At 43.8% G+C, this 26,253-nt stretch overlaps 1 protein-coding gene across 2 annotated transcripts in view; it reads right to left on the minus strand.

Annotated features, from left to right (window-relative positions):
* ubqln4 (ubiquilin 4) overlaps window positions 1-25,753 on the minus strand; it is a 77,270-nt gene extending 51,517 nt beyond the window's left edge. The window contains exon 1 of one of the 2 annotated variants that reach the window (XM_072516663.1): window positions 25,558-25,749. In XM_072516663.1, the coding sequence (XP_072372764.1) occupies window positions 25,558-25,674 (117 nt within the window). In that variant the 5' untranslated portion in view covers window positions 25,675-25,749. Of the gene's footprint in view, window positions 1-25,557 lie in introns of both variants that reach the window. The other variant, XM_072516664.1, reaches the window with a different exon arrangement.
* Between the last annotated feature and the right edge of the window lie 500 nt (window positions 25,754-26,253).

The following is a 26,253-nucleotide window of genomic DNA, read 5'->3' on the forward strand; positions in this document are numbered from 1 at the left end:
ATATGAGCTGGATAAAAGTTATCCACTGGTAACAGTTAATGTGGTGACTTTAACATACACACTGTGCAAGGTTTTTATGAAAAGGTGGGGCTGTATTCAAACTAGCCTGTCATTTTAAGGCAATTGTTCCCAAGCATTGGTTAAATAGGATAATCAGGTATTTTCCATTACCTGTACACTCTCAATTAAATAGCAGTTTAGCTAAAGTTTTTGGAAGCAGGCAAACAGCAACAAATTGGCTGACTAGTTTTCTTTTTTTTTATAAAATGCTTTGCATATGTAACAGGGCAGTGAATGGGGCTGATTAATGGTGCTGAAGGGGAGGAATTTTAGATGGTGCTGATTTGTAAGTATGTAAAGAAGTTAGCTTATTGGGCCTGGTGGAAAAAATAATAATCTTTGTCACAAGTAGGCTTACATTAACACTGCAATGAAGTTACTCTGAAAATCCCCTCGTCGCCACATTCCAAATACTCCTGTTCCTCCTGGCCCATAAGGAGCACTATAAAGGCACTTAATTTAAGGATCCGGCCCTTCTCAATTCCTTTAACCTGCCAAATTCCTTTAACCTGCCACGGTCTAGGAATACTGGCCTCAACGGAGTAAAAATAAACATTGTTAAAAGAGATTGACACAGCAACTTTAAAGAGGCAGTGACCAACCCATCTCCCAAGGGTGGGTTGTTCAACCGAGAGCCACAGCTGCCTAACTTTTCCTGGGCACAAGCTGGTCAACGGCATCTCCTTCAGAAGTGGGAGAATTGGGGTTGGGAGTTTCAGATTTCTCAAATTTATACCTTCCACTCGTCTCCAACCCACCATCCTGGGAGGGTTAATTCCCACCCTCCTCCCCCAGGATAAGCCCTCCACCCCCTGGATAATTATTTCTTTTTGATTGCTGGGGGACCTGCATACCTTACAAATAGTGGTATATTGAGGCCAATCTTGGTTTCCCTACTGACCCCAGCCGAGATGAATTAACTCAGCACAAATAGGGATTTAATCTAGAACCTTCCTGGTCAATACACCTTGGGAAACAGTAGTCGGCTAGATTTTCAACTTGCCACCAAAGTATGCAGCAATGTCAAGTCAGCAGCTGGTATAGAAACTGCCTGATCATCATTCTATTGATTTCATTTAAATGAAAATTAGTTTCTACAACAAAGTTGATTTGCAATGTCAAATGCACATCTGGGCGGGGGGAGGTACAGTGAAAAGTATTGTTCTGTGCACAGTGCAGGCAGATAGTTCCATACCTGAAAAAACATAGGACATATGATAGATACACAATGTAAATTCATACGGAGTGTAGTACTACTCAGTAGAGATGCGTGGAGATCAGTTCAGTCCTGAAGAGGGTCATTCAGGAATCTGGGGGGGGGGGGGGGGGGGGGGGGGGGGAGAGAGAGAGTGAGAGTGAGAGTGAGAGTGAGAGTGAGAGTGAGAGTGAGAGTGAGAGTGAGAGTGAGAGTGAGAGTGAGAGTGAGAGTGAGAGAGTGAGAGTGAGAGAGACTCCATTCTGTGCTTGTTTGGGTAGCACTGACAAAGGCGCAGAAGTCAGAATGGTTGCTGGCTGGTTTGTGACATACACCCATGTAACAAAGATGGGGAACAAATACTCCTTAAACATAGAAGTGCAACTGAACTCAGCCACAGTAATACGAGAGACGGAAGGAATGAAGGCAAGAGGATAGAGTTTTCTCACTCCTGGCCACTCTGGGGTTGGGGATCTGGACTCTCATTATTCAATGAAGACTAACATGGGCAAAGATCAAAAGGTAAAATTAGCACAAGTGTTTTGCGTAAACATCTGCTTGATGTAATCACACTGGAATTGTGAAGTGTGGTATCGGAGTTTATATAGTGAATTGTAATAATGAATCATCTAACCATACTGGAATCATGTGGTATGATTTGCTTAAATGCTATGCTAGATTGCATAACAAGCTTGTTAAAGATCTGATTCTGTGATTGTTACAACAGACGTCTGTGCGCTCTGTTGCTCAAAGAAACAAAATAGATCAGAAAAATAGACACCTTCCCTGGAATTTGATGTAATCTAAACTTCACAGTAACTGATTTAACGAGTGGCTACCATGAGGCACGTTTACAGCCGAATTTAAGGTCTATCAAAGGATAGTATAGTGGAATAGCATTCTGTAGATTAACAAAGACCACAACAAGAAACATACAAGGTACATGAGGCACTGTTGCATACAGGGTAACTTGTACCTCTAAACCAGGGATTTGTAATGAGCACAAAGCAGCCTCAAACAAGGCAATTTAAGGGTGCCACAAGGGTCACCTGTCTACTTTTAATGAGATGTCATGGTGAGTATGCAAACATTATGAATTATGTTACTTGGACTGTGAAAAACAGGATCTAATGGCCTCTTTCTGCACTGTAGGAATTCTATGATTCTATGAAAATGCACTGAGCAATGCAACTATACACAAGCTGAGTTTATCATTAACATTTTAACCTGTAAATTAGTAATGGCAGTGGTGAAATAATTTGAAGTGATGGATTAAGGTTCAGCACACAATATTAAAGTACTGCAATTTGTTTTGTCCCATATCATGCTAGTAACAATATACTACTCAAGTCTAGTATGGTATAAGTAAACTGAACAAAATATCTGATCACAGGAGGATAAAACGTCTGGTGAACAACAAAGCCATTCTAATGATGCACAGTATAAACAAAGATGCCCATTTTAAGTATTCTAAAATTTTTTATAAAAGTCAGTATTTGGAAGCATCTACATTACTAAAGTACCAATAAGCATTCGAGAGAGGACATACTGTAAAGTCTGTACAAGACACTCAGATATTGGAAAATCTATGTACATGTAACATTGTTACATGTTACAAGCCATGGGGTACGGGCCTCTGGCACGGAGTCTGTCCCTGTTGCTCAGAAGGGAAGGGGGGAGAAGAGCAGAGCATTAGTAATTGGGGACTCTATAGTCAGGGGCACAGATAGGAGATTTTGTGGGAGCGTGAGAGACTCACGTTTGGTATGTTGCCTCCCAGGTGCAAGGGTACGTGATGTCTCGGATCGTGTTTTCCGGGTCCTTAGGGGGGAGGGGGAGCAGCCCCAAGTCGTGGTCCACATTGGCACTAACGACATAGGTAGGAAAGGGGACAAGGATGTCAGGCAGGCTTTCAGGGAGCTAGGATGGAAGCTCAGAACTAGAACAAACAGAGTTGTTATCTCTGGGTTGTTGCCCGTGCCACGTAATAGTGAGATGAGGAATAGGGAGAGAGAGCATTTAAACACGTGGCTACAGGGATGGTGCAGGCGGGAGGGATTCAGATTTCTGGATAACTGGGGCTCTTTCTGGGGAAGGTGGGACCTCTACAGACAGGATGGTCTACATCTGAACCTGAAGGGCACAAATATCCTGGGGGGGGAGATTTGTTAGTGCTCTTTGGGGGGGGGTTTAAACTAATGCAGCAGGGGCATGGGAACCTGGATTGTAGTTTTAGGCTAAGGGAGAATGAGAGTATAGAGGTCAGGAGCACAGATTTGACGTCGCAGGAGGGGGCCAGTGTTCAGGTAGGTGGTTTGAAGTGTGTCTACTTCAATGCCAGGAGTATACGAAACAAGGTAGGGGAACTGGCAGCATGGGTTGGTACCTGGGACTTCGATGTTGTGGCCATTTCGGAGACATGGATAGAGCAGGGACAGGAATGGATGTTGCAGGTTCCGGGGTTTAGGTGTTTTAGTAAGCTCAGAGAAGGAGGCAAAAGAGGGGGAGGTGTGGCGCTGCTAGTCAAGAGCAGTATTACGGTGGCGGAGAGGATGCTAGATGGGGACTCTTCTTCCGAGGTAGTATGGGCTGAAGTTAGAAACAGGAAAGGAGAGGTCACCCTGTTGGGAGTTTTTTATAGGCCTCCTAATAGTTCTAGGGATGTAGAGGAAAGGATGGCGAAGATGATTCTGGATAAGAGCAAAAGTAACAGGGTAGTTATTATGGGAGACTTTAACTTTCCAAATATTGACTGGAAAAGATATAGTTCGAGTACAATAGATGGGTCGTTTTTTTTGTAGTGTGTGCAGGAGGGTTTCCTGAAACAATATGTTGACAGGCCAACAAGAGGCGAGGCCACGTTGGATTTGGTTTTGGGTAATGAACCAGGCCAGGTGTTGGATTTGGAGGTAGGAGAGCACTTTGGGGACAGTGACCACAATTCGGTGACGTTTACGTTAATGATGGAAAGGGATAAGTATACACCGCAGGGCAAGAGTTATAGCTGGGGGAAGGGCAATTATGATGCCATTAGACGTGACTTGGGGCGGATAAGGTGGAGAAGTAGGCTGCAAGTGTTGGGCACACTGGATAAGTGGGGCTTGTTCAAGGATCAGCTACTGCATGTTCTTGATAAGTATGTACCGGTCAGGCAGGGAGGAAGGCGTCGAGCGAGGGAACCGTGGTTTACCAAGGAAGTGGAATCTCTTGTTAAGAGGAAGAAGGAGGCCTATGTGAAGATGAGATGTGAAGTTTCAGTTGGGGCGATGGATAGTTACAAGGTAGCGAGGAAGGATCTAAAGAGAGAGCTAAGACGAGCAAGGAGGGGACATGAGAAGTATTTGGCAGGAAGGATCAAGGAAAACCCAAAAGCTTTCTATAGGTATGTCAGGAATAAGCGAATGACTAGGGAAAGAGTAGGACCAGTCAAGGACAGGGATGGGAAATTGTGTGTGGAGTCTGAAGAGATAGGCGAGATACTAAATGAATATTTTTCGTCAGTATTCACTCAGGAAAAAGATAATGTTGTGGAGGAGAATGCTGAGCCCCAGGCTAATAGAATAGATGGCATTGAGGTACGTAGGGAAGAGGTGTTGGCAATTCTGGACAGGATGAAAATTGTTAAGTCCCCGGGACCTGATGGGATTTATCCTAGGATTCTCTGGGAGGCCAGGGAAGAGATTGTTGGACCTTTGGCTTTGATTTTTATGTCATCCTTGGCTACAGGAATAGTGCCAGAGGACTGGAGGACAGCAAATGTGGTCCCTTTGTTCAAAAAGGGGAGCAGAGACAACCCCGGCAACTATAGACCGGTGAGCCTCACGTCTATAGTGGGTAAAGTCTTGGAGGGGATTATAAGAGACAAGATTTATAATCATCTAGATAGGAATAATATGATCAGGGATAGTCAGCATGGCTTTGTGAAGGGTAGGTCATGCCTCACAAACCTTATTGAGTTCTTTGAGAAGGTGACTGAACAGGTAGATGAGGGTAGAGCAGTTGATGTGGTGTATATGGATTTCAGCAAAGCGTTTGATAAGGTTCCCCACGGTAGGCTATTGCAGAAAATACGGAGGCTGGGGATTGAGGGTGATTTAGAGATGTGGATCAGAAATTGGCTAGCTGAAAGAAGACAGAGGGTGGTGGTTGATGGGAAATGTTCAGAATGGAGTACAGTCACAAGTGGAGTACCACAAGGATCTGTTCTGGGGCCGTTGCGGTTTGTCATTTTTATCAATGACCTAGAGGAAGGCGCAGAAGGGTGGGTGAGTAAATTTGCAGACGATACTAAAGTCGGTGGTGTTGTCGATAGTGTGGAAGGATGTAGCAGGTTACAGAGGGATATAGATAAGCTGCAGAGCTGGGCTGAGAGGTGGCAAATGGAGTTTAATGTAGAGAAGTGTGAGGTGATTCACTTTGGAAGGAATAACAGGAATGCGGAATATTTGGCTAATGGTAAAGTTCTTGAAAGTGTGGATGAGCAGAGGGATCTAGGTATCCATGTACATAGATCCCTGAAAGTTGCCACCCAGGTTGATAGGGTTGTGAAGAAGGCCTATGGAGTGTTGGCCTTTATTGGTAGAGGGATTGAGTTCCGGAGTCGGGAGGTCATGTTGCAGCTGTACAGAACTCTGGTACGGCCGCATTTGGAGTATTGCGTACAGTTCTGGTCACCGCATTATAGGAAGGACGTGGAGGCTTTGGAGCGGGTGCAGAGGAGATTTACCAGGATGTTGCCTGGTATGGAGGGAAAATTTTATGAGGAAAGGCTGATGGACTTGAGGTTGTTTTCGTTGGAGAGAAGAAGGTTAAGAGGAGACTTAATAGAGGCATACAAAATGATCAGGGGGTTGGATAGGGTGGACAGTGAGAGCCTTCTCCCGCGGATGGAAATGGCTGGCACGAGGGGACATAGCTTTAAACTGAGGGGTAATAGATATAGGACAGAGGTCAGAGGTAGGTTCTTTACGCAAAGAGTAGTGAGGCCGTGGAATGCCCTACCTGCTACAGTAGTGAACTCGCCAACATTGAGGGCATTTAAAAGTTTATTGGATAAACATATGGATGATAATGGCATAGTGTAGGTTAGATGGCTTTTGTTTCGGTGCAACATCGTGGGCCGAAGGGCCTGTACTGCGCTGTATTGTTCTATGTTCTATGTATGTTAGATTAATGTTTTAAAATGTTAAAAACACTATTTGTGGAGAGTGTAAAGATGAAGTGGTGTTTGCCAGACAACCTTTCCCCTCAAAGCATCCCCTCACAAAAATACACCCACCTCATTTACCTTGATGACTCCCCAAATTCTATTTTGGCACAAAACAACTCATCAAAAGAACACCCTCCTTCACGATAGTCCGAACAATCATTGCCCACCCAGTTCAACAACTATAATCCCATTTTACAAAGTTTCATGAAACACTGGCCCTTAGTTCAACGGAGAGTCAACAAAAATATAATCTTCTATACTGCTACCCATTACAGCGAACTGAATCATTCGGAACACAAATGAATCTCACCTCACTGCAGCAGATATATCTAGTGTTTTCAGCTGGTTTTGTTTAACAAAATGAATGCTTTCTTACACATTGAATTCTGCAGTATTGTCATTTCACATAAACACACAGTTTCCAGATTTACACCAGCAAGCCATTCATCTTTTCAGTTCGTTCCAACAATGGGCAATTCAATAACTAGTAGGCTGGCACTGTCCTAAAACTAATCAAAATGAAAAGTACAGTATCCCACTCTCAATAATCACTGTCAATTTCCAGGCTGTTTAATCATTTTAAAATCAACCAATTTCAATGTAGTTGGGAAATGATTTAGGAATGAGACTGGTCAGTAAGTAGAAACTGTAAAATAACTTTTTAAACATGAATTCAATGAAAAGATACTTGCAGAAATTCATTGCACTTTAGGGCAATGAATTTCAATAAGCATTCTGAACAAAAATGTTGCAACTCACTTACGATTTCCCTTGCGTGACAATGAAACAAACATTCCACAAAGGTGTAATATTTTATAACATAAAGAAAGAGGAATAAAAGGAAAACTGTGGAAATCCAATAAATGAAAGAAATGGAAATGATCAAAACAATGCTGATGGGGAGATTTTGGACCAATGATATTGGCATTCCCAGAACATTACCATCAAGTTCTCCTCCAAGCCCCACACCATCCTGACTTGGAACTTGTCGCTGGGTGAAAATCCTGGCACACCCTTCCCAAGAGCACTGCGAATGTACCTACACCACTGGTCTGCTGTGGTTCGAGGCTCACTCCCACTTTCTCAAGGGTAATTAGGGATGGGTGTTAAATGTTGGCCTAGCCAGCGACACCCACACCCTGTGGGAAAAGATCCAGGATAGGACGGTGTACTGGACTAACAATCCAGAGTTCAAAAATTAATATTTCCACCATGGCACGACACAAGGTTGGATTTTACATATGATTTGTGAACAGGTACCAAAGAAAAACAATGGAATAATGCAAAAATCCAACTTCACGGAAGAAAACAGGAAAAGCTGGAAATATTCAGATCAGGCAGCATCTTCAGAATGCAGAAGTCAGTCAAGCAACTTCAGACCAAAGGAATCTGCTCACATGGTCTGGCCTAAAAATGCCACCAGGTGGTTAATACTTAATGCCTCCTGAAGACGAACAACAAACACGTTGTAAAAACAATTGCCAGGAGGCCGCCATTCAGAGCAATTGGGATGAGCATTAAATGCTGCCTTATAAAATCTGCATGATCAATGTTTTCTATTTTTATTACAGATCTGCTTTCCGTCTCTATTTCTCCACTGCTGTGTGCCTCTCCCGTACCTTTGTTATCCACACCTTTTTTAATTGGGAGGCACAGTAGCACTGGTTAGTACTGTTGCTTCACAGCGCCAGGGATTTGGGTTTGATTCGTGGCTTGGGTCACTGCTTTTCAAAGTGACTTCATTGCAATGTCAATGTAAGCCTACTTGTGACAATAAAGATTTTTTTTTGTCTGTGCAGAGTCTGCATGTTCTCCCAGTGTCTACGGGAGATTCCCCCGGGTGTTCCGGTTTCCTCCCATAAGTCCTGTTAGGTGAATTGGAGATTCTGAATTCTCAGTGTACCCGAACAGGCTCCCGAGTGTGTGACTAGGGGATTTTCACAGTAACCTCATTGCAGTTTTAATGTATGCCTACTTGCGACACTCAAAGATTATTTACCCTTTCAGCTAGCTGTATACACTCAAGTGTAAACACGACAATAATTTTAACGAGAAGGAAATTGATGATTACGCTTTCAGTACCCAGGACTGACGAAAACGAAAGGTACCAGGTTCGATCCCAGCTCTGGGTCACTGTCCGTGTCGCGTTTGCATATTCTCCCCGTGTTTGCACAGAAATATTCAGGGTAGGTGGATTGGCCACGCTGAATTGCCCCTTAATTGGAAAGAATTAATTGGGTACTCTAAAAAAAATGTTTTAAGTACACCTAAATCTAGTGTCCTCGAAATAGATCAATCAATCAATAAACGTAGAGAATGGGGGAAGCATTAAAATCTATATAAACTATTAGTTGCATCTGGTTCTGCTCAGTTTGTTACCATGAAGTCAATTGGTTATAAAAGAAAGAACAGTGACTTCCGGTGACGGCGGGCGGGAGGCGGCCGCACAATGGAGCGCCCCCGCTCGGGAACGGCAATTTTGGGGCTTTAAGCCCGGTCCCAGAGTCCGCGGAGGCGGCAGAAGAAGGGAGAAGGCACGGAGGAGGCACTGAGAAGACACAGGAGGAAAAAAGAACAAAGAAAAATGTCGAGGGTGAGCAGAAAAACGGCCGAAAAAAACCCAGCTGGAGGTCCGTCGGGGAGTGGAAAGGTCACCGCGGGGTCACCAGGAAAAACGGAGGCTGGAGCACCAGGGAAGGCCGCACTGCTTACGGCTGAAGAAATAACCAAGGTGATGGCTGCGGAATTTGAAAAGCAGTTGGCGCAGATTGCGAAATGCATGGAGACGGTGAGGAAGGAGATGAGGGAGGCTTTGAGTGTGCTGGTGGAGGAGGCAGTTTCCCCGGGGAGGAAGGAGGTGGCGAGCGCAGTGGCGGAGGTGCGAGAGCAACGGGAGGCGCTGAAGGAAGTGAAGGAGACGTTATTGCAGCACAGTGATCAACTTGCCTAGATGGGGAAAGAGATGCGGACGGTGATGGATACTAACAAGGATCTGCGAGGAAAAATGGAAGACCTGGAAAATAGATCCAGGCGACAGAACGTGAGGATTGTGGGGCTGCCCGAAGGAGTTGAAGGACCGAAACCGACTGAGTATTTTGCCGCGATGCTGGCAAAACTACTGGGGGAGGGGGAGGACCCCTCCCGATATGAACTGGATCGGGCTCATCGGTCGTGAAGGCCTGTACCAAAGGCGAGTGAGCCGCCAAGGGTAGTGACTCTGTGCTTCCGTAGGTACAGTGTGAAGGAGAAGGTCCTGAGCTGGGCCAAGCAGAAGCGGGTGGTGCAGTGGGCTGGAGCTGGTATACGTGTATACCAGGACTTTACGGTGGAGCTGGCAAGGGGGCGGGCTGCCTTCAACCGGGTGAAGAGGGCACTGTACATTAGCAAGGTGCGGTGTGGCATTGTATATCCAGCGAAGCTGAGGGTGACTTACAAGCTCAGGGACTTTTATTTTGGAACGGCGGAAGCAGCGGAGGAGTTTGCGGAAGCAGAAGTACTGTGGCAGAACTGACAAACTGAGGAATGGCCATGTGCCGATGTAACCTCATGACTGTATTTTCTTCTTTTTTGTATCACTGCACGCGGGTGTAGAGATTAAAGGAGCCAAGGTGGTATATGTTTGGACGAGGGAAGGGACAGGACTTTCACTCGAAATGAGAGTTCTTTGGGATGTAGGTGGATAGGCAGGGTTTGTGCGCTAAAAGGGGATCTTTGGGCTTTCCTGGGGCCGGGCAAGTGGGAAAGGGACCCGGGCGGGGGCCTCCACGCTGGCCGGTGTGTGCTGGCCAGTGAACAGGAGTGAGGTGGGGGGAGGGGCTGCGGCCATCGGAGCCTGGCCGAACAGGGTTCGAGTGGTCTAGCCGGGGTGGAAAGTTGGGGGGGGGAAGGAACCGAGAGTAGGGGGAGGAGTTTTACAAGAGGCAGTGGACGGGAGGAGCTGGAGGCCTGGGGTGGGGGGTGGGAGCTGTGTAAGATTAAGGGTGACTACGGGTAATCCCAGATTTATTTTTGTCATTTGTTTATGTAAACATGCGGGTTGGGGTTTGGGGGTTGGTGGGTAGATGGGATCGTTGTTGTTATTATGGGGACTGACATATCTTGCTGATTATTGTTTATTGTTGATGGATGTAAATGTGGGAGAAAATGTGAAAATGGAGGAGAATTTTTTTTTTAATTTAATAAATAAAAGAAAGAACAGTGAACACTCTTGTCCATTTTACTTACTGAGCCTCAAACATCTGTGAAGGAAAAAGCTAACAATATAAAAGTTGCAACAACCAAAAAATCAATAGTACTTTTAACACAAGACAAAAAAATCCTTTAAAAATATGGGAGGACAAGTTAATGAAGCTGTGAAAAAAGGACAACTTCCCAGGTTTTAAAAATAGGGGCATGGAGTGCAATCATGGCTTCCAAAAAGAAAAGATTCACAGGGCTATGGGAAAAAGGCAGGGTAATGAAAGTCGCATTAACACAATACTCCACAGTCCTCTGTGCTGTGACCATTCTAAGAGTATGAAAGCAAAATGATAATTCAATAGTTATATCAATTGTTGACCAGTGAAGCATGTTAGTCCAGTTTTTGGTGCCTTCAGGAAGTCAAACGCACCTCTCCACACGGGCAAAACAAATCTGCATTTATGCACTCACAGGACATCCAAAGTGCTTCACTGTCTATGACTTCTGAGCACATCAAGAAGTCTTACAACACCAGGTAAAAGTCCAACAGGTTTGTTTCAAATCACTAGCTTTCGGAGCACAGCTCCTTCCTCAGGTGAATTCACCTGAGGTGCATTCACTTGAGGAAGGAACTGTGCTGCGAAAGCTAGTGATTCGAAAAAACCTGTTGGGACTTTGACCTGGTGTTGTAAGACTTCTTACTGTGCTCACCCCAGTCCAACGCTGGCATCGCCACATTATGACTTCTGAACCTGTGTGGCTCTTGTGACACATTAAACATGTCAATTTTGACACAGGAATATTTCAGAAAAAGCAAGAGTTGAATAACCATTCTTTTCTGTTGTGATGGCAGTGGTTGAGGGATCAGTGCTGACCAGGGCATCAGAAGAAGTTACTGCTTTTGCTGGAATACTGCAATGGAATCTTGCATTCATTTGAACCCACAGACGAGGTCTCAAACTAAACATCTCATTTGAAATCCAGCACATCCAACAATTTCTCTAAATTACAAGTGTCAATGCACTGAGTCCTGGAGTGGGACTTAAACCTATGACCTTATGTTTTAAAAGCGCTGGTGTTACCACATAGCCCAGATTTTCCAATCCCAATAGAGGTGAACATAGAAATATTTGCCGTTATGGAGGGTGTGGAAGGGAAACAGAACTCCAAACTTCCAGTTCACTTGTTTCGTGGGAGCCACCCACTTATGATCCCGGAGTGATCTAGCACGTAGGGCAGCACGGAAGCAGAGTGGTTAGCACTGCTCCCCCACAGCGCAAGGGAACAGTGTTCAATTTCCACCTTGGGTGATTGCGTGTAGTTTGCACTTTCGCCATGTCTGTGTGGGCTTGCTCCAGGTGCTCCAATTTCCCCTCAGTCTAAAGATCTGCGGGTTAGGTGGATTGGTTATGCTAAATTGCCCGTGGCCAGGGATGTGCGGGTTAAGTGGAATTATGGGATTGCAGGGATAGGGCGGGAGTCTGGTTAGGGCACTCTTTCAGAGGGTCAGTGCAAACTCGATGGGCCGAACGGCCTCCTTCTGCATTGTAGGGATTCTATGATATACAGTTTTTGCCCGAGATTTACCTAGTTCATTTAAAGGAACTGAATGCATGATAGTTACATTTGCTGATTACACCAAGATAGGTAGAAAGTAAGTTGTCAAGTGGAGGTAGAGAGTCTGCACAGGAGGTATAGATAGGTTAAGTGAATAGGCAAAACAAATAGATGTTATATGATGTGAACCTGCCACTTTGGCAGGAAGGAGAAAAACGCAGCATATTATTTAAATTTGGAAAGATTTGGAAAGAACACTGTGGCACAGAGGGATCTGGGTGACCTGGTGCATAAATCACAGAAGTTAGATTCAGGTACAGCAAGTGGAAGACAAATGGAATGGTGGCATTTTTAGCAATGGGAGTGCAATATGAAAGTTGTGAAGTTTTACTGCAGCTGCACAGAAGCCAAGGTTAGACTACATCTAGAATACGGTGTACAGTTTTGGCTTGCTATTTGAAAAAGGGTATAATTACATTAGAAGCAGTTCAAAGAATGTTCACTCAATTCATTACTGGGATGAGGAAATGGTTTGGGGCCTCTACTCATTGGAGGGGAGAAGAATGTGAGGTGATCGTATTGAACCATAAGAATCTTGAGGGGGTTTTAAAGGGCGAATACTGGGAGGATCTTTCCTGTTGTGGCAGAGACTAGAACTGGAGAACACTATTTAAAAATAAGACATTTCCCTTTAAAGATGGAAATGATAATTTATTTTCTTTGAAGGTTGTTAAGTATGTGGAATCCTCTTCTCCAGAATGCAGTGCATGCTGGGTCACTGAATTTATTGTTAGAAAGCTAATGTGCCATTGTTTAAGAAGGAGAAAAAAGATAGACTGTGCTCTGACAGGCTATTCAGCATAATTTCAGTAGTGTGAAAATTTTTAAACATGGAGGTAATCTTAATTTAGAAAGACACGATTAATCAATGGCAGTCAGCATGGATTATCTATTGGAAAGGCCATGTCTGATTACCAAGATTGAATTTTAGGGGGAGTTAACGATGGTTGATGACAGTAATGCATTTGATATAATCATATGAATTTTAGCAAGGCTTTTGACATGGTTCCAGATGGCAGACTGGTCAGAAAGTAATAGGAGCCAAAGCCAAAATCGCACATTGGATCCAAAACTGGCTCAGAGGGAAGTAGTAAAGGGCAACGGTCGAAGGATGCTTTTATAACTGGAAAGTTGTTTCCGGTGAGGTTTTACAGTGCTCAGTGAGATACCCCTTGGCCAGATTATATACCAGCAAGAAGCTGATAGTAACACTACGGTGGACATGATCTATGGATTCCGGCAGAAAATAAGGGAGGAGGAAAGATTACCATCAGATTGGAAGGAAGGTTATGTGGTGAAGCTTTGGAAGAAGGACGATCCCAGTCTTTGTGCCAGGGAAAGTGCTGTACCACATCACACTGGACAGAATGAAACGGACAGTAGAAGATACCTTAAGAGGCAACCAGGCAGGATTTTGCCAAAGAAGATCTTGTGGATCAGATAGCAACCCTACGGGTTATAATCAAACAATCATTGGAAATGAACTCATCCATCTACATTAATTTTTTAGATCACGAGAAGGTATTTGACAGCATTGACCAAGACACTGGGGAGCTATGGCATTCCAGAGAAAATAATCTTCCTCATGAAGAATACCCATGATGGAATACGTCTTGCACAGATGAGCCCTCTCTGATAAATTCCATGTATAAACTGACGTTAGACAAGGCTGTTGATGTCACCACTCCTATTTTGTCTCGCGATTGATTGAATTGGGAGGCAAACAACATCAGACTGAAAAATGGCATACAATGGACCCTCACAGAACAACTGGAAGATTTGGACTTTGTGGATTACTTGGCTTTTGTTTTCTCATAGCCACATACAGATGCAAGATAAACCCAGTCACTTAGCACAAATATCGGCCAAAGTTAGCCTTAACATCAATATAAAGAAAACAAAGATAATAATAACACTCCATTCAGATAAGGAACACAGAGCTGGATTAAGTAACGTCTTTTACCTATCTGGGTAATGTCGTAAGTACTACCAATGAGACAGATGAGGATCTGCTAGAACAGCATTCATCACTCTCTACCATCTGAAAATCAAGAGAGATCACCAAAGCAACAAAGCTAAAGATCTTCAACTCCAACATAAAGTCAGTTCTCCTTTATGGTTCTGAAACATGGAGGACCACCAAAACAATGTTGACAAAAATCTAATACTTCATCAACAGATGCCTCAAACTATCTTTAGGATACACTGACCAAATACCATCATTAATATTATGCTATGGGAGGAGACAAAACAAGATCCAATGGTCCTCCAAATCAAAAGGCAAAAGTGGAATTGGACAGGCCATATCGAGGAAGCAACCGAACAACATTACACGGCAAGCAAGCTCTCACACGGAACCCACAAGGAAAGAGAAAGCAAGGCAGACCAAGAAATACATGTAGACGGGATACAGAAAAGGAATTGAGAGCCGAGATTTCTATATGATGATATAGAAGAGAGTTCGGCCCAACAAAGGATTAGATGGAGAGAATTTGTCCATGGCCCATGCTCCATCAAGGGGTGAAAAGGCTAAGAGGAAGTGCTAGATCTCTTGCTTTTAAATTGTAGCTATCAGTGATTTGGACTTGAATACATGGGGGTATTATTGTTTGCAGACAGTACAAAAATTGGCCCTGTGGTTGATCACAAAGAAGCAAGCTGTAGATTGATGAATGAAATCAATGAACTGGACAGATGGACAAAACAGTTTCAAATGGAGTTCAATCCAGAGAATCGTGAGGTTATGTATTTGGGTGAAGGCTAATAAGGCAAGGGAATACACAACAATTGGTAAAATACTGAGATGTGCGACGTGCAAGTCCACCGATCCATGAAGGTGGCTTCAAGAAGGCAAATGGGATACTGCCTTTAGTCAAGGCATGCTAGAGAGGAGCAGGGAGGTTGTGCTTGAATTGTATAAAACACTATTAGAGCACAGCTGGAGTACTGCATGCAGTTCTGGTCACCACACTATTATAATGAGGTGAGTACACCAAGAAGTTTACAAAGGATGTTGCCTGGACTGGAGAATTTTAGTTATGAGAAAATGTTGGATATGCTAGAGTTGGTATTTTGTGTCCGAGGGGAGACCAAATGAAGTGTATAAAATTAAGAATGTTCTAAATAGTGTAGATAGGAAGGACCTATAACCATTTGGGTGAGGGGCCCATAACCAGCAGGTATGGATTTAGGGCAACAGGTTTAGAGAAAATTTAATTTTTCACCATGTGAAGGTCTGGGACTCACTGCCTCAAAGGATGTGGAGGCAGAAACCCTCAACATTTGAAAGTATTTATTTGTGCCCTTGTGTGACCTACGGACTAAGAGCTGGAAAGGGCAATTAGGCTGGATGGCTGGCACAGACATGAATAGCCTTCTTCCATACTGCAAATTTATTTTTTAAAATATTTTTATTGCCATTTTCAACTTTTAACAGTATAATAGTTTCACGTGTCTGGTACATGATATTTACAAAGTAGCTCAAGTGTATCTGATGTTGACAAGCCAGTTCATGTCTTATGAACAACGGTGGTTTCCCCCCCCCCCCCCCCCCCACCCCCTTCCCCTGTTGGGGAGGCATGTTCCACTTTTTCTCCCACTGGGGATTTTATTCTTTGTTGATTGGTGGGGGGGCCTGTATGGCCCTTCCCCTCCTCCCCGCATGCCCCCATGCTTTGTTTTGTGCCTTCTTTGGGATCCCTTCACTCCCCTCCCCTCCCTGCCCCAGTCTCTTGAGCGTGCCTTCCCTGGTCCTTCTCTCCCTCTTCCCCCCCTCTCTTCCTAGTTGTTGTTTGCCTCAAATAGGTCTTGGAACAGGCTGACGAATGACCCCCACGCTTTGTGGAAGCCCTCGTCCAACCCTCGGTGGCTGTACTTGATCTTCTCCAAGTAGAGAAATTCTGCCAGGTATGCCAGCCAGTCTGCAGCTTTTGGGTGGTGCTGCCGATCACCAGCCGAGCAGGATTCTCCGTTGTATGATTATAGATGCAAAAGCAAGGGCGTCGGCCCTCCCAGATGAAGGATTGCCTAGTCGGATACCCCGAAGACTGTCACTCTCGGGCACGGCTCCACCCTCACCAACTTTGGACACCACCTCGAAGGCGGCTGTCCAAATCCCGACAAGTCTGGGGCTTGTCCAGAACATGTGGGCGTGGTTGGCCAGGCTTCCCTGGCACTGTTCAAATTGACCCGCCACCTCCGGGAAGAACCTGCTCATTCGGGTTCTAGTCAGGTGGGCTCGGTGCACCACTTTAAACTGCTTAAGGTTTAGCTTAGCACAGGAGGTGGAGGAGTTGCTCAGCGCTTTGCTCCAGAATCCCTAAGCCACTTCCGCCCCATCTGCTCCATAAATGTTGCCAGCTCCCTGGCCATGCCCATCCTTTTCCCCGATCTGTGATTCGATCGGCATGTCAATGGGTCCTGTACACAGTTGAAGTCGCACCTATGATCAGTCAGTGCGTGGTAATGTCGGGGATTTCCGCCATGGCCTTTATGAAACCAGTGTCGTCCCAGTTGGACGCATATACATTAACCCGACTAGTGCCCCGTCTAGGACACCGCTGACCATGACGTACTGTCCTCCTTGGTCCGCAACCGTCCTTGTCACCATGAACCTCATCCTCTTACTAATCAATATGATCACTACCCTAGCCCCCGTCCTGTAACATGAATGGTAAGTCTATTCCACCCAGCCCTTTCGTACACGCAGTCGGTCCTTCTCCCTCAGGGATGTTTCCTGCAGGAAGACTATGTCGGCTTTCAGGCTTCTCAGATGGGCAAAGACTCTGGATCTTTATACCGGGTCATTAAGCCCGCTGACATTCGAGGTGATAATCCTGGTGGGGGGCTTTTGTCCCCCTGCTCCTGCGGGATCAATCACACTTATCTGGTGGACGCGCCCCTGCACTCCGGATTTCCCTTTGTTAGGGGGCCGTCCAAAATGACCGCGGTGTACGTTCTCTCCGAGAGACCGGGCCCTGTGCTCTAGGGTTTCGCTTTGTCCAGGAGGCACTCAACATGGCGTGTACGTCACATGGGTGCACCACTGCACTCCAGGGTTTCCCTTGGTTTAGGGAGCCTCTAAAGTGGTTGTTTAAGACACCATCGTGTTTCCTCAGCCTGCTCCTCTCCTGCAGAGGCCTGTTCAATACCCAGCTTATTTTTCCTTCTCTGTTCCTTTGGTGCCCCTTTCCGCATGTCACCCGTTCCTCGTACTTCCCCCTTCCATGTCCCTGTGCAACCCCCCTCCTCCTTACCAGGAGGTGCGTTGAGGTCCCCCTTGCTTTTGGTCTTTCCATGCTAGCTATTTCTGCTAGTGGTAGCCCTCCTTCCTGGGCTGGTCAACCCCTTCATTATGCCCGCTGACTGCCTGTTCTCCCTGTTTCGACCCTCACCTGCCTTCCCCAGTCCGTGCTCCTTTCTAAGATCCAGTCTTCCCTTTATAATCGGAACGAGACAGCACAGTCCCATGCCAACACGTTCACGGTCTATGGAGGGTTTTTTTAAATCTCTTTCAGAGTCTTTCCTTGCACAACTCTCATCATTTTGGTGCCTGTCCCTTGTCTAGGCCGTTGGTTCTGAAACTCATTCGCTTCTTCTGGGGAGTTTAAGTAATGCTCCTTCTTTTGGTGTGTGGCCCAGAGCCTGGCGATAACAGCATACTGAAATGTACCCAGTTCTTGTACAGGGCCGATTTAGCCTGATTAAACTTGACCCTGCATTTTGTTAGATCCGCCCCAATGTCCTGGTAAATTCTGATTCTATATCCTACCCAGGTGCTTGCTTTTGTTTGCCGTGCCCACCGCAGGATCCTCGCACCATCTTGATATCGGTGAAGCTTTGCGATAATCTCCCTCGGCTGCTCCCCGGCTTTGGGTTTCAGTCTAAGCAACCCGTGTGCTCTGACGAGCTCTGGGGGTTGGGGAAACTCTCTCTCCCGACTAAGTTGCCCAGCATTTAGGCGATGTAGACTGTCGGGTCTTTACCCTTAATGCCTCAGGCAGGCCCACAATCCGGATATTTTGTCATTGGGACCTGCTGTCTTGGTCCTCGATTTTCTCCCCTGGGTTCCCGTGGGCCACCACCAACCTTTCTACCTCTCCCTCCAGGGTGACAATTCTGTCACTCTGGTCCGTCAAGGTCTTTTCCAGGCCAAGGATAGTCCTCCCCTGGGTTGCCACTTCTTTCCCCAGCCTGACGATTGCCTTCTGCTGCATGGTGGCCATTGCCTCTGCTACCGCCCTTGATCTCTATCCTGATCACCTCCTTCGTGGCAGTCACTTCCTTCATCAGAAAGCTCTTCCAGCTGGTGGGGGGGGGTCGCTGTTGGCCACGCTCTCTCCTGAGTGGTCAAGGTCCCTTTGCCTCGTGGGTCCGCTATCCCACCCGCCTGCTGGTCGTAGCTCTTTCCGCCGCTTCTGCCGGCTCTTCAGTCCTTGGGAGCTCCCGTTTGCTGGCATCTTTCCTCGGTTATACTCTATTTGTTGTTGAGATTTTCTCCCTTGAAATTTGAGCAAAATTCAACTAAAGGTGCCTTTTTTTGTCCCGATTCAGGGAGCCATCTGATGTGCGACTGCTCAGCACATCACCATCAACAGTTCTCCATATGCAAATTTCTAGGATTTCTATGAACACTTGCAAATGGCTCTTTCAACGTTGGTACATAATTCTGTCTCTGATATGATTCTTATGAATTGCATTTGCGTTGACTCTGCTGGGATAATTCTATTGTGTTCTTCAGAATCTCCCATGTATAAATACTCAATGTGGAGAATGGTTTCTATACTGTAGATCTTCCGGTTTAGTTACAAACATTTTTTGCGTAATTACCGTACATACTATATGGAGTAATACAACTTAAATTTTACTTCTCCTTAAGCAAGCAGAACTAAAAGTCTTCTCACCAGTGGCCTAAGTCAAGTCTTATTGGACCAGATTCATCCAGTTTCTAAAAGAGTTAACAACTCAATCCCACCTTCAAACGTGGTAGAGTCATCATAATCTGATTACCTCACACGGGCAATGGTCAAGAACAGATGGCACCAGAAACAGAATCATATGAGTAAAGCAGGAAGAAGCTTCAGAAGTCAAGATTCACACGCACATGTTAGATGAAAAGGTGCCTGTGTGTCAGACTTTATACTGTCGGAGTTTGTGCTGAATGTATGTCATCACTGGATGGAAAGTGGAAATTACCACATTGGGAATGGTGGTTCCACATTCCTTCTTTTGTAAATGCCCGAAAGCCAAATACTTTGGATAAAACGTAATGGATATAATAATCTAGCAGTGATCTAGTAACTCCATTTAAGGTGTACTATGGTTACGTATGGACAGCATCACTAAATCAATCCAATGCAGATAGATTAATTTAGTTAAGTTACATTATCTCCTCCCTGTAAACCATGATGGAACTAAACAATAGGGAAGATCAGAAACAAGTAATATTTTACAAATCATCTCGCCAGAAGACTCGTGTCATGATCTTTCTTTGCCCAAGTATAAGCTCAATAGGTGCTTACTCTATCAGCTTATTTCCAATTATAGCTAATAAAGCCATGACATGGGGGTAAAATGCATCAAAGTGAGATGATGGTGGTTATTTGAAATTCAATCCTTTAACCCAGCGATTGGAGGTTCAGTTTTCTCTTCCTTTTCACTACATGACTGCACTCTTAGATGGTATTTGGATGACTAAATATCAGCCAAAAACTTTGTTTTCAAACTCGGTGCAGACCATCTAAAAATGTATCTGAAACAAATGTGATATAATAGTTCCCTTTGTTACATTGTCCATTCACATGTTCATATCTAGTAACAAGATGGCATTATGTAAAACCAAAATAATCCCCCAGCCTGCAATTATTCCAATAGCCTTCATAATTTACAATATAGAGACAAATTCTTTGCCTTGTGATCTAACATGGAAATCTCACATTTGAGTGAATTGTTCCATCTCTAAAGGCATTTTTGATGTACTTGAGACTTGGTTCAAAATCCTCCATTTTTTCTTTGCCAACTACAGTCTATGCAATCTTGAAATTAAAATGCAGTTGTTTCTGGCCCAGTCAGATGAATCGCACACAATTAAAATGAGGGATTGTGTTATGAAAGTGACGCAAGACAGAGTATACCACTTAATAGGAAACTGCTTTGTACCAAACCCTTTCATCTTGTATGTGTAAGACAATGTTTACTGAACTTCAGTAAATTTATTTTAATATAAAGTTTCCGTGCTCTTCCGGCCAACAATGAAAGCTCCTTTTTAATTGTACTAATTCACAGAATTCCGTATGTGCTGGAATTAATATTCTTCTGCTTCATCAGTAAAGCAAGTTCTTTAAGACAGCTTTCTAAAATTCAAAACAACCCAAACTTTATTAGCAACTGAAATCATGAACAAGGCAAAATGTTTGCAGAATTATATAAATAATATTGATGCAATAAAGCAAGGTTACAAATTCACAAACTGCACAAGTCAGTCCAACATGCAGCGCAAACTGATAAGTGACTGAACGTACAGTACTGCAATGCCTGGAACTAGACAACATAATTCTCAATGCACACTCAAATGCACAAAACATTTAATTGCTGCACCGAAGCTTGTGAAAGCCATATAGAGGGTCACAGGTGCAATGCAAGTATTCCCCAGGCAGCTGCTCATATCCTCAGGAACAGAATTGTGAACATCAACAACAACTGAATCATGAGAGCAATACTAAAGTAGTAAGCTACTGACATGTCAATCAGCATAGCAATGCATGTGCTAGCAACAAGTAGCTTAAAGAGCTTGAATTTTTCAGATATTTCAGTAATCTATAATAAGGAGTACTGGTAATAAGGAGCACTTGAACAAAGTCATTGAATTATTTGGAACTAATTTCAACATTTAAACAGAAACATTCTTCCAGAGGAAACAGCATTACAAAATTCCAAAGATAACCCTAATGCCACATCTGGCCTGATTCAAGTAATTAGCATAGCCCAACTAACTATTTGTTCTTACACTCAGCACTTGGGCATTTAACTAGACTAGAGCTACTTTCTTCTTCCCATCGGTTGATCTTGGTTCAATAATTAGCCACAGTCCACAAAAGACCATTGGCATCTCTGTCCAGTAGGCAGAGACAATTGGTTAATAAGTAGCTTGAGGGGCACTACTCCACAAGTGTGGGTCAAGGTGAGGAGGCAAATCTCCACATACTACCACAACCAGTACATCGTTGGCATCATTCTGCCCCACACCTAGCCAACTGAGCTAACCAATGCAATGTTTTTACCTAGTTGAACAATCACTACTGATGGTCTGCATTTAAGTTACATATGCACACCAGTTGTATGATAAAACAAACTTTTTTAAAAATAGCATCAATCTCTCAACTAATTCATTAAGACTCCAAATCAGAAATTTACAGGTCTACGGTTGTGATGTAACTTATGCTACATCTATATTTGATATATTTTTTAAGGGCACCCGATATGGAATATTGAAAAGTTATTATTTTCACAAGCTATATAATTTGTTGAAACAAAATGTAAGCATGCTAACCACTCTTAGAATAAGTTGCTCTTATTCAATAGGCTTTTAAAAAAATGAACAGATACAATCCATCTTGTTCTTAAACTGAGCAATCAAACTCCCACTGCCTCAAAAAAATAAATTCAACTCAAAAACACATTTAACATTGGGCACATATAATTAAAAACTCAAATAAATTTGGATGTGCTTTAACATTAGATCTTTGTGCAATCTAACAGCACAGTAAGGAAAGATGGATTCTCAAAATCACAAGATAGCAACAGAGGAGGAATATCCTTCATTTCTCTTAGCTCATCCAATTGAAAGGAAAATTCAAGTTCTTAATTGCAAGATTGAAAGGCAATCTTTTCACCTCTATTACTCCTGATGAAAATCCATTTCAAACAGTAAATATGTTTTGCCTCAAGTCCTTCTCGTCTTCGGTCCTAATTTGCAAACCCATGCCCCTATATCACAATTTACCTTGAAAGCAATGGTCTGGCTATCATTGTATACATACAATCTGGCCAGGTAAACAAAGTGTGTTTCACTAAACCACAATGTGACTGTATGCCTTACATTCTTCACCTAGATTCTTCCAATCACAATGTTGCTTTCATATATTAACTGAAAGTAATATTCTTTGCCTATGGAAGCAATATCCACTTGCAAATAATGGATGTAACTGCAGAACAATTCAAAATAGCAGTCATTTATATTGTTTACAGCAGGAATAAATCAATTATAAAACTATTTCTAGAAAGTATTTTCAAAGTTATGGAAAACAAATATTTATCAAATTCTGCTGAGTTTGGGAAACACAAGATGTCATTACAACTACATCTCTCAGTAACAGCAGAAACAGAAGTTGGATTCAAATTCTATTACTGTGTATTAAAATATGTTCAGCTTTCTATATATTGTAGTAATGAAAACGTTTCTCCCAAAGGAATATTCCTCAAACTGATTTATTCAGCCTGCAGTTGATACAAATGTTTGCCATTTAAATCTGATCTACAATTAAATATGTGAGAAGTATATCCTAAAGAATCAGCAAACAACATTAATACATTAAATTACTATTACTTGATTGGAAGTAATGTAAATATCCAGAATATCCAACACTGCCTACAGCAATGTGTAGATGAGAATATTAGTTTTGGAACCTTATTGCATCACTGACTCCCACCTTACAGCAGTGCTTTTCCAAACTATTCCTCTGATCCCTTCAAATATAACACATTTCCAGATATCTTTTAACGTGAAAAAAATTCTCCCAACTACACAAGGAAAGCAGCCCTTGAATGTGCGAACGCCACAGACAATGACCCAGGGCCGGGATTTGAACCCAGGCCCTCAGCGCCGTAGTCCCAGTGCTAACCACTGCACCATGTGCCACCCAATATATGCTAATATACAGAAAGAGAAATAACATACTTGCAACTTGACCGACATCCCTCCCGCCACACTTCTAGCTCATCTGCTGCTGAAACCTTCACTTATGCCTTTATTACCTCGAGACTCAATTATTCTAACACACGCTCGGTTGGTCTCCCACATTCGACCCTCTGTAAACTCAAGGTCATCCAGAGCTCTGCTGCCCATATCTAATTTGTAGCAAACTCCATTTCCCCGCACATTGATTCCTGGTCAAGCAACATCTTGACTTTAAACATTCTCATCTTTATTTCAAATCCCTACATGGCCTTTCTCCTCCCTTTCACTGTAATCTCCTCCAACCCCACACTCCTCAAAGATATCTGCGCACCTCTAATTCTGGCCCCTTGTGCATTTCCAATTATAAAATTGCTCCACCATCAGTGGCTGGACCTTAGTTGCCTAGGCACCAAGCTCTGGAATGCCCTCCCTACACTTCCCCATCTTTCGTGCGATAAGGCACTTGTCAAAAAACAGATTGTTGACCGAGATTTAGTGATTTGACCTGACATCATCTCATGTGGTTCAGTGTGGTATTTTGCATAGCATTTCACATAAGCATTATAAAACAGTGTTTCATTATGTTAAACGGTGCTACATAAATTTGTTGTAAATCAATAAATATAGATTTTGAAAAAACACAACTCTGGTGATCTGGAGAAGCCCAGATATTCCGTTAGAGGTTTCTAGGGTCCTTGATAAAAACATGCTTAAATGACTGGATAAAAATCCACAACTACAATGGCAATTGGTTCTGAAAGCATTTGTTAGAAAGCAACTTTTTACCTGACACGTGTCTCTTAAATTAATTTCATATTTCATTACAAAACAAAATCTAATCTATTATCACACTTATTAACTGCAAAGAAAGGTGAAGCACACTTCACATAAATCAGTCTATCGCAGGATTTCACTTATTTCAAATAATGATTTTGCAATAGAAGTCATGTTTAAACTTAATTCTTTACACTGAATAACCAATAGACAAACCAGGTCATACATTGTTTAGTGTCCAACACTAGAAAAACAAAAACTGCCAATGTTCTGGATAAAATACTCCAAATATTTTCAAACCCCACCAACCAGCTCCCATGCCCCAGTCAACTCAGTTAAAATAGGAACTTCTAATTTTTTCTATGGCCTCACCAAACCTGACCTCAGCTGTCTCACAGAACCATACAATCACATGGCAGCACAGTGGTTAGCACTGTTGCATCAAAGTGCCAGGGTCCCAGGTTCAACTCCCACTTGGGTCCTGTCTATTCACAGTCTGCACATTCTCCCAGTGTCGGCGTAGGTTTACTCCGGGTGCTCCGGTTTCCTCCCACAAGTCCCAAAGGACATGCTTGTTAGGTGAATTGGACATCCTGAATTCTCCGTGTACCCGAACAGGCGCCGGAATGTGACAATTAGGGGATTTTCACAGTAACTTCATTGCTAATGTAAGCCTACTTGTGACATGAACAAAGATTATCACAACTGCGTCCGGAAATCCTCATACTGCACTCCCATTACCCTGCCCATTATGGCTGTCCTTTTAACCACCACGTCCTTGCCCTCTGTAAATGTCTTCGAAATCCATTACTTTTGTTACCTCCTTCCCCATCTTGAAAAATCTCTTGCAGTTGCTTGTGTTTCTCAAAATTACACCATTACGTTAATTTTGTGCCGAGATGTCTTGAATACAAGGAGAAGCACTTTGGAAATCAAGTCCACCACAATACCTGTGGGCAGACTCCAAAAACAAAAATATGGTTCAGCAAAAACAATTCGAAGTGAATGGTTTATGCATGGAGACTAACTACAATATATGAATAAAACTGGAGTGATCATGGTTCAAGCTCACTTTGATTTGTATTCCTGAAAAGGGTTAAAATACTACATTAACCGGCATCCACCCCAACAGAGACACGTTGAGAATCCTAAAAAATCCTCATCATCACGTTGTGTAAATCTAAATGGCCACTAACGTATAACATTTATTTGTTGGATACTCGGGGAGCCACCTCGGTTACTTCACGTTAAACTGCTCGGGTTATGATAAAGGATGCTGACGATGCTTTAGAGTGTGGGATGACACAGCGTGAGTGAACATTTGGGAGATTCATTCCTCTGGTATCTGTGCTGGGCCAGAAGCTCGGGAGTAACATTGGCAACGTTAGTGAAGGCAGGCTGCCCGCCCGGCCGCCCGCCTGCACAATGCTGTTTCCCGGCTCGTGTTGTTGGTGACACAGTGGGGTGAGGGCAATCCGAGCTGCTCTCTCGCTCGCTCGCGCTGCCCCGGTGCCGGCCCGCTCCGGTGCCGCCCTAACCCGCTCGCTGCGGCCTCTCCACGCCACTCGCCTCTTTGACGGTGCAATCGGGCGCCAGCTCGAAGTCCTCTTTGTCTTTGGGAGTCTTGACGGTAACCCGGATGGTTCTGGTCGCCGTTCTAGAACACTGCTCCGCGTTCTCCGCCATCCTCGAGCCGAGTGTCAGCCAACGGCCGCTTCCTCATTGCACCGCGGCACCATGGGTAATCCATCCAGAAAAACCCATCCTCGTAACACCGGCACCAAATACAAAAAGAATGCAGCCGCCAGTCAAAGAATTGCGATAGGATTTCTAAAATAATATCTGTTTCGCGAAAGCCGAGTGAGCTGGCTTGTGACGTTTCACAGAAGCCCCCATAAGGTGATGACGTATTGAATAGGAGGTTGCTAGAACCGGAAGGGGAAATAGACGGAGGATCACATCAGGGGTGACATCAATAGAGAAACTCATGTGTGAGCTTATTGAGTCGTTGTGCAATTACCATCTTTTGACATCTTGATAGGGTTACATCCATAACTCTGCATACCATATCAATGTATTATAATCAAGGCATTAAAGCCATTTTTGTTTTTCAATACCGAACCATACTTTCATAGAATCACAGAATCCCTACAGTGCAGAAGGAAGCATTTCAGACCATCGAGTCAGCACAGAGTCCTCAAAAGACCACCCTTCCTAGGCCCAATCCCACACGCTATGCTTGCAACTCCATCCTAAAGGGCAATT

The sequence above is a fragment of the Scyliorhinus torazame genome, chromosome 9, assembly GCF_047496885.1.
Source record: "Scyliorhinus torazame isolate Kashiwa2021f chromosome 9, sScyTor2.1, whole genome shotgun sequence".
Taxonomy (NCBI): Eukaryota; Metazoa; Chordata; class Chondrichthyes; order Carcharhiniformes; family Scyliorhinidae; genus Scyliorhinus; species Scyliorhinus torazame.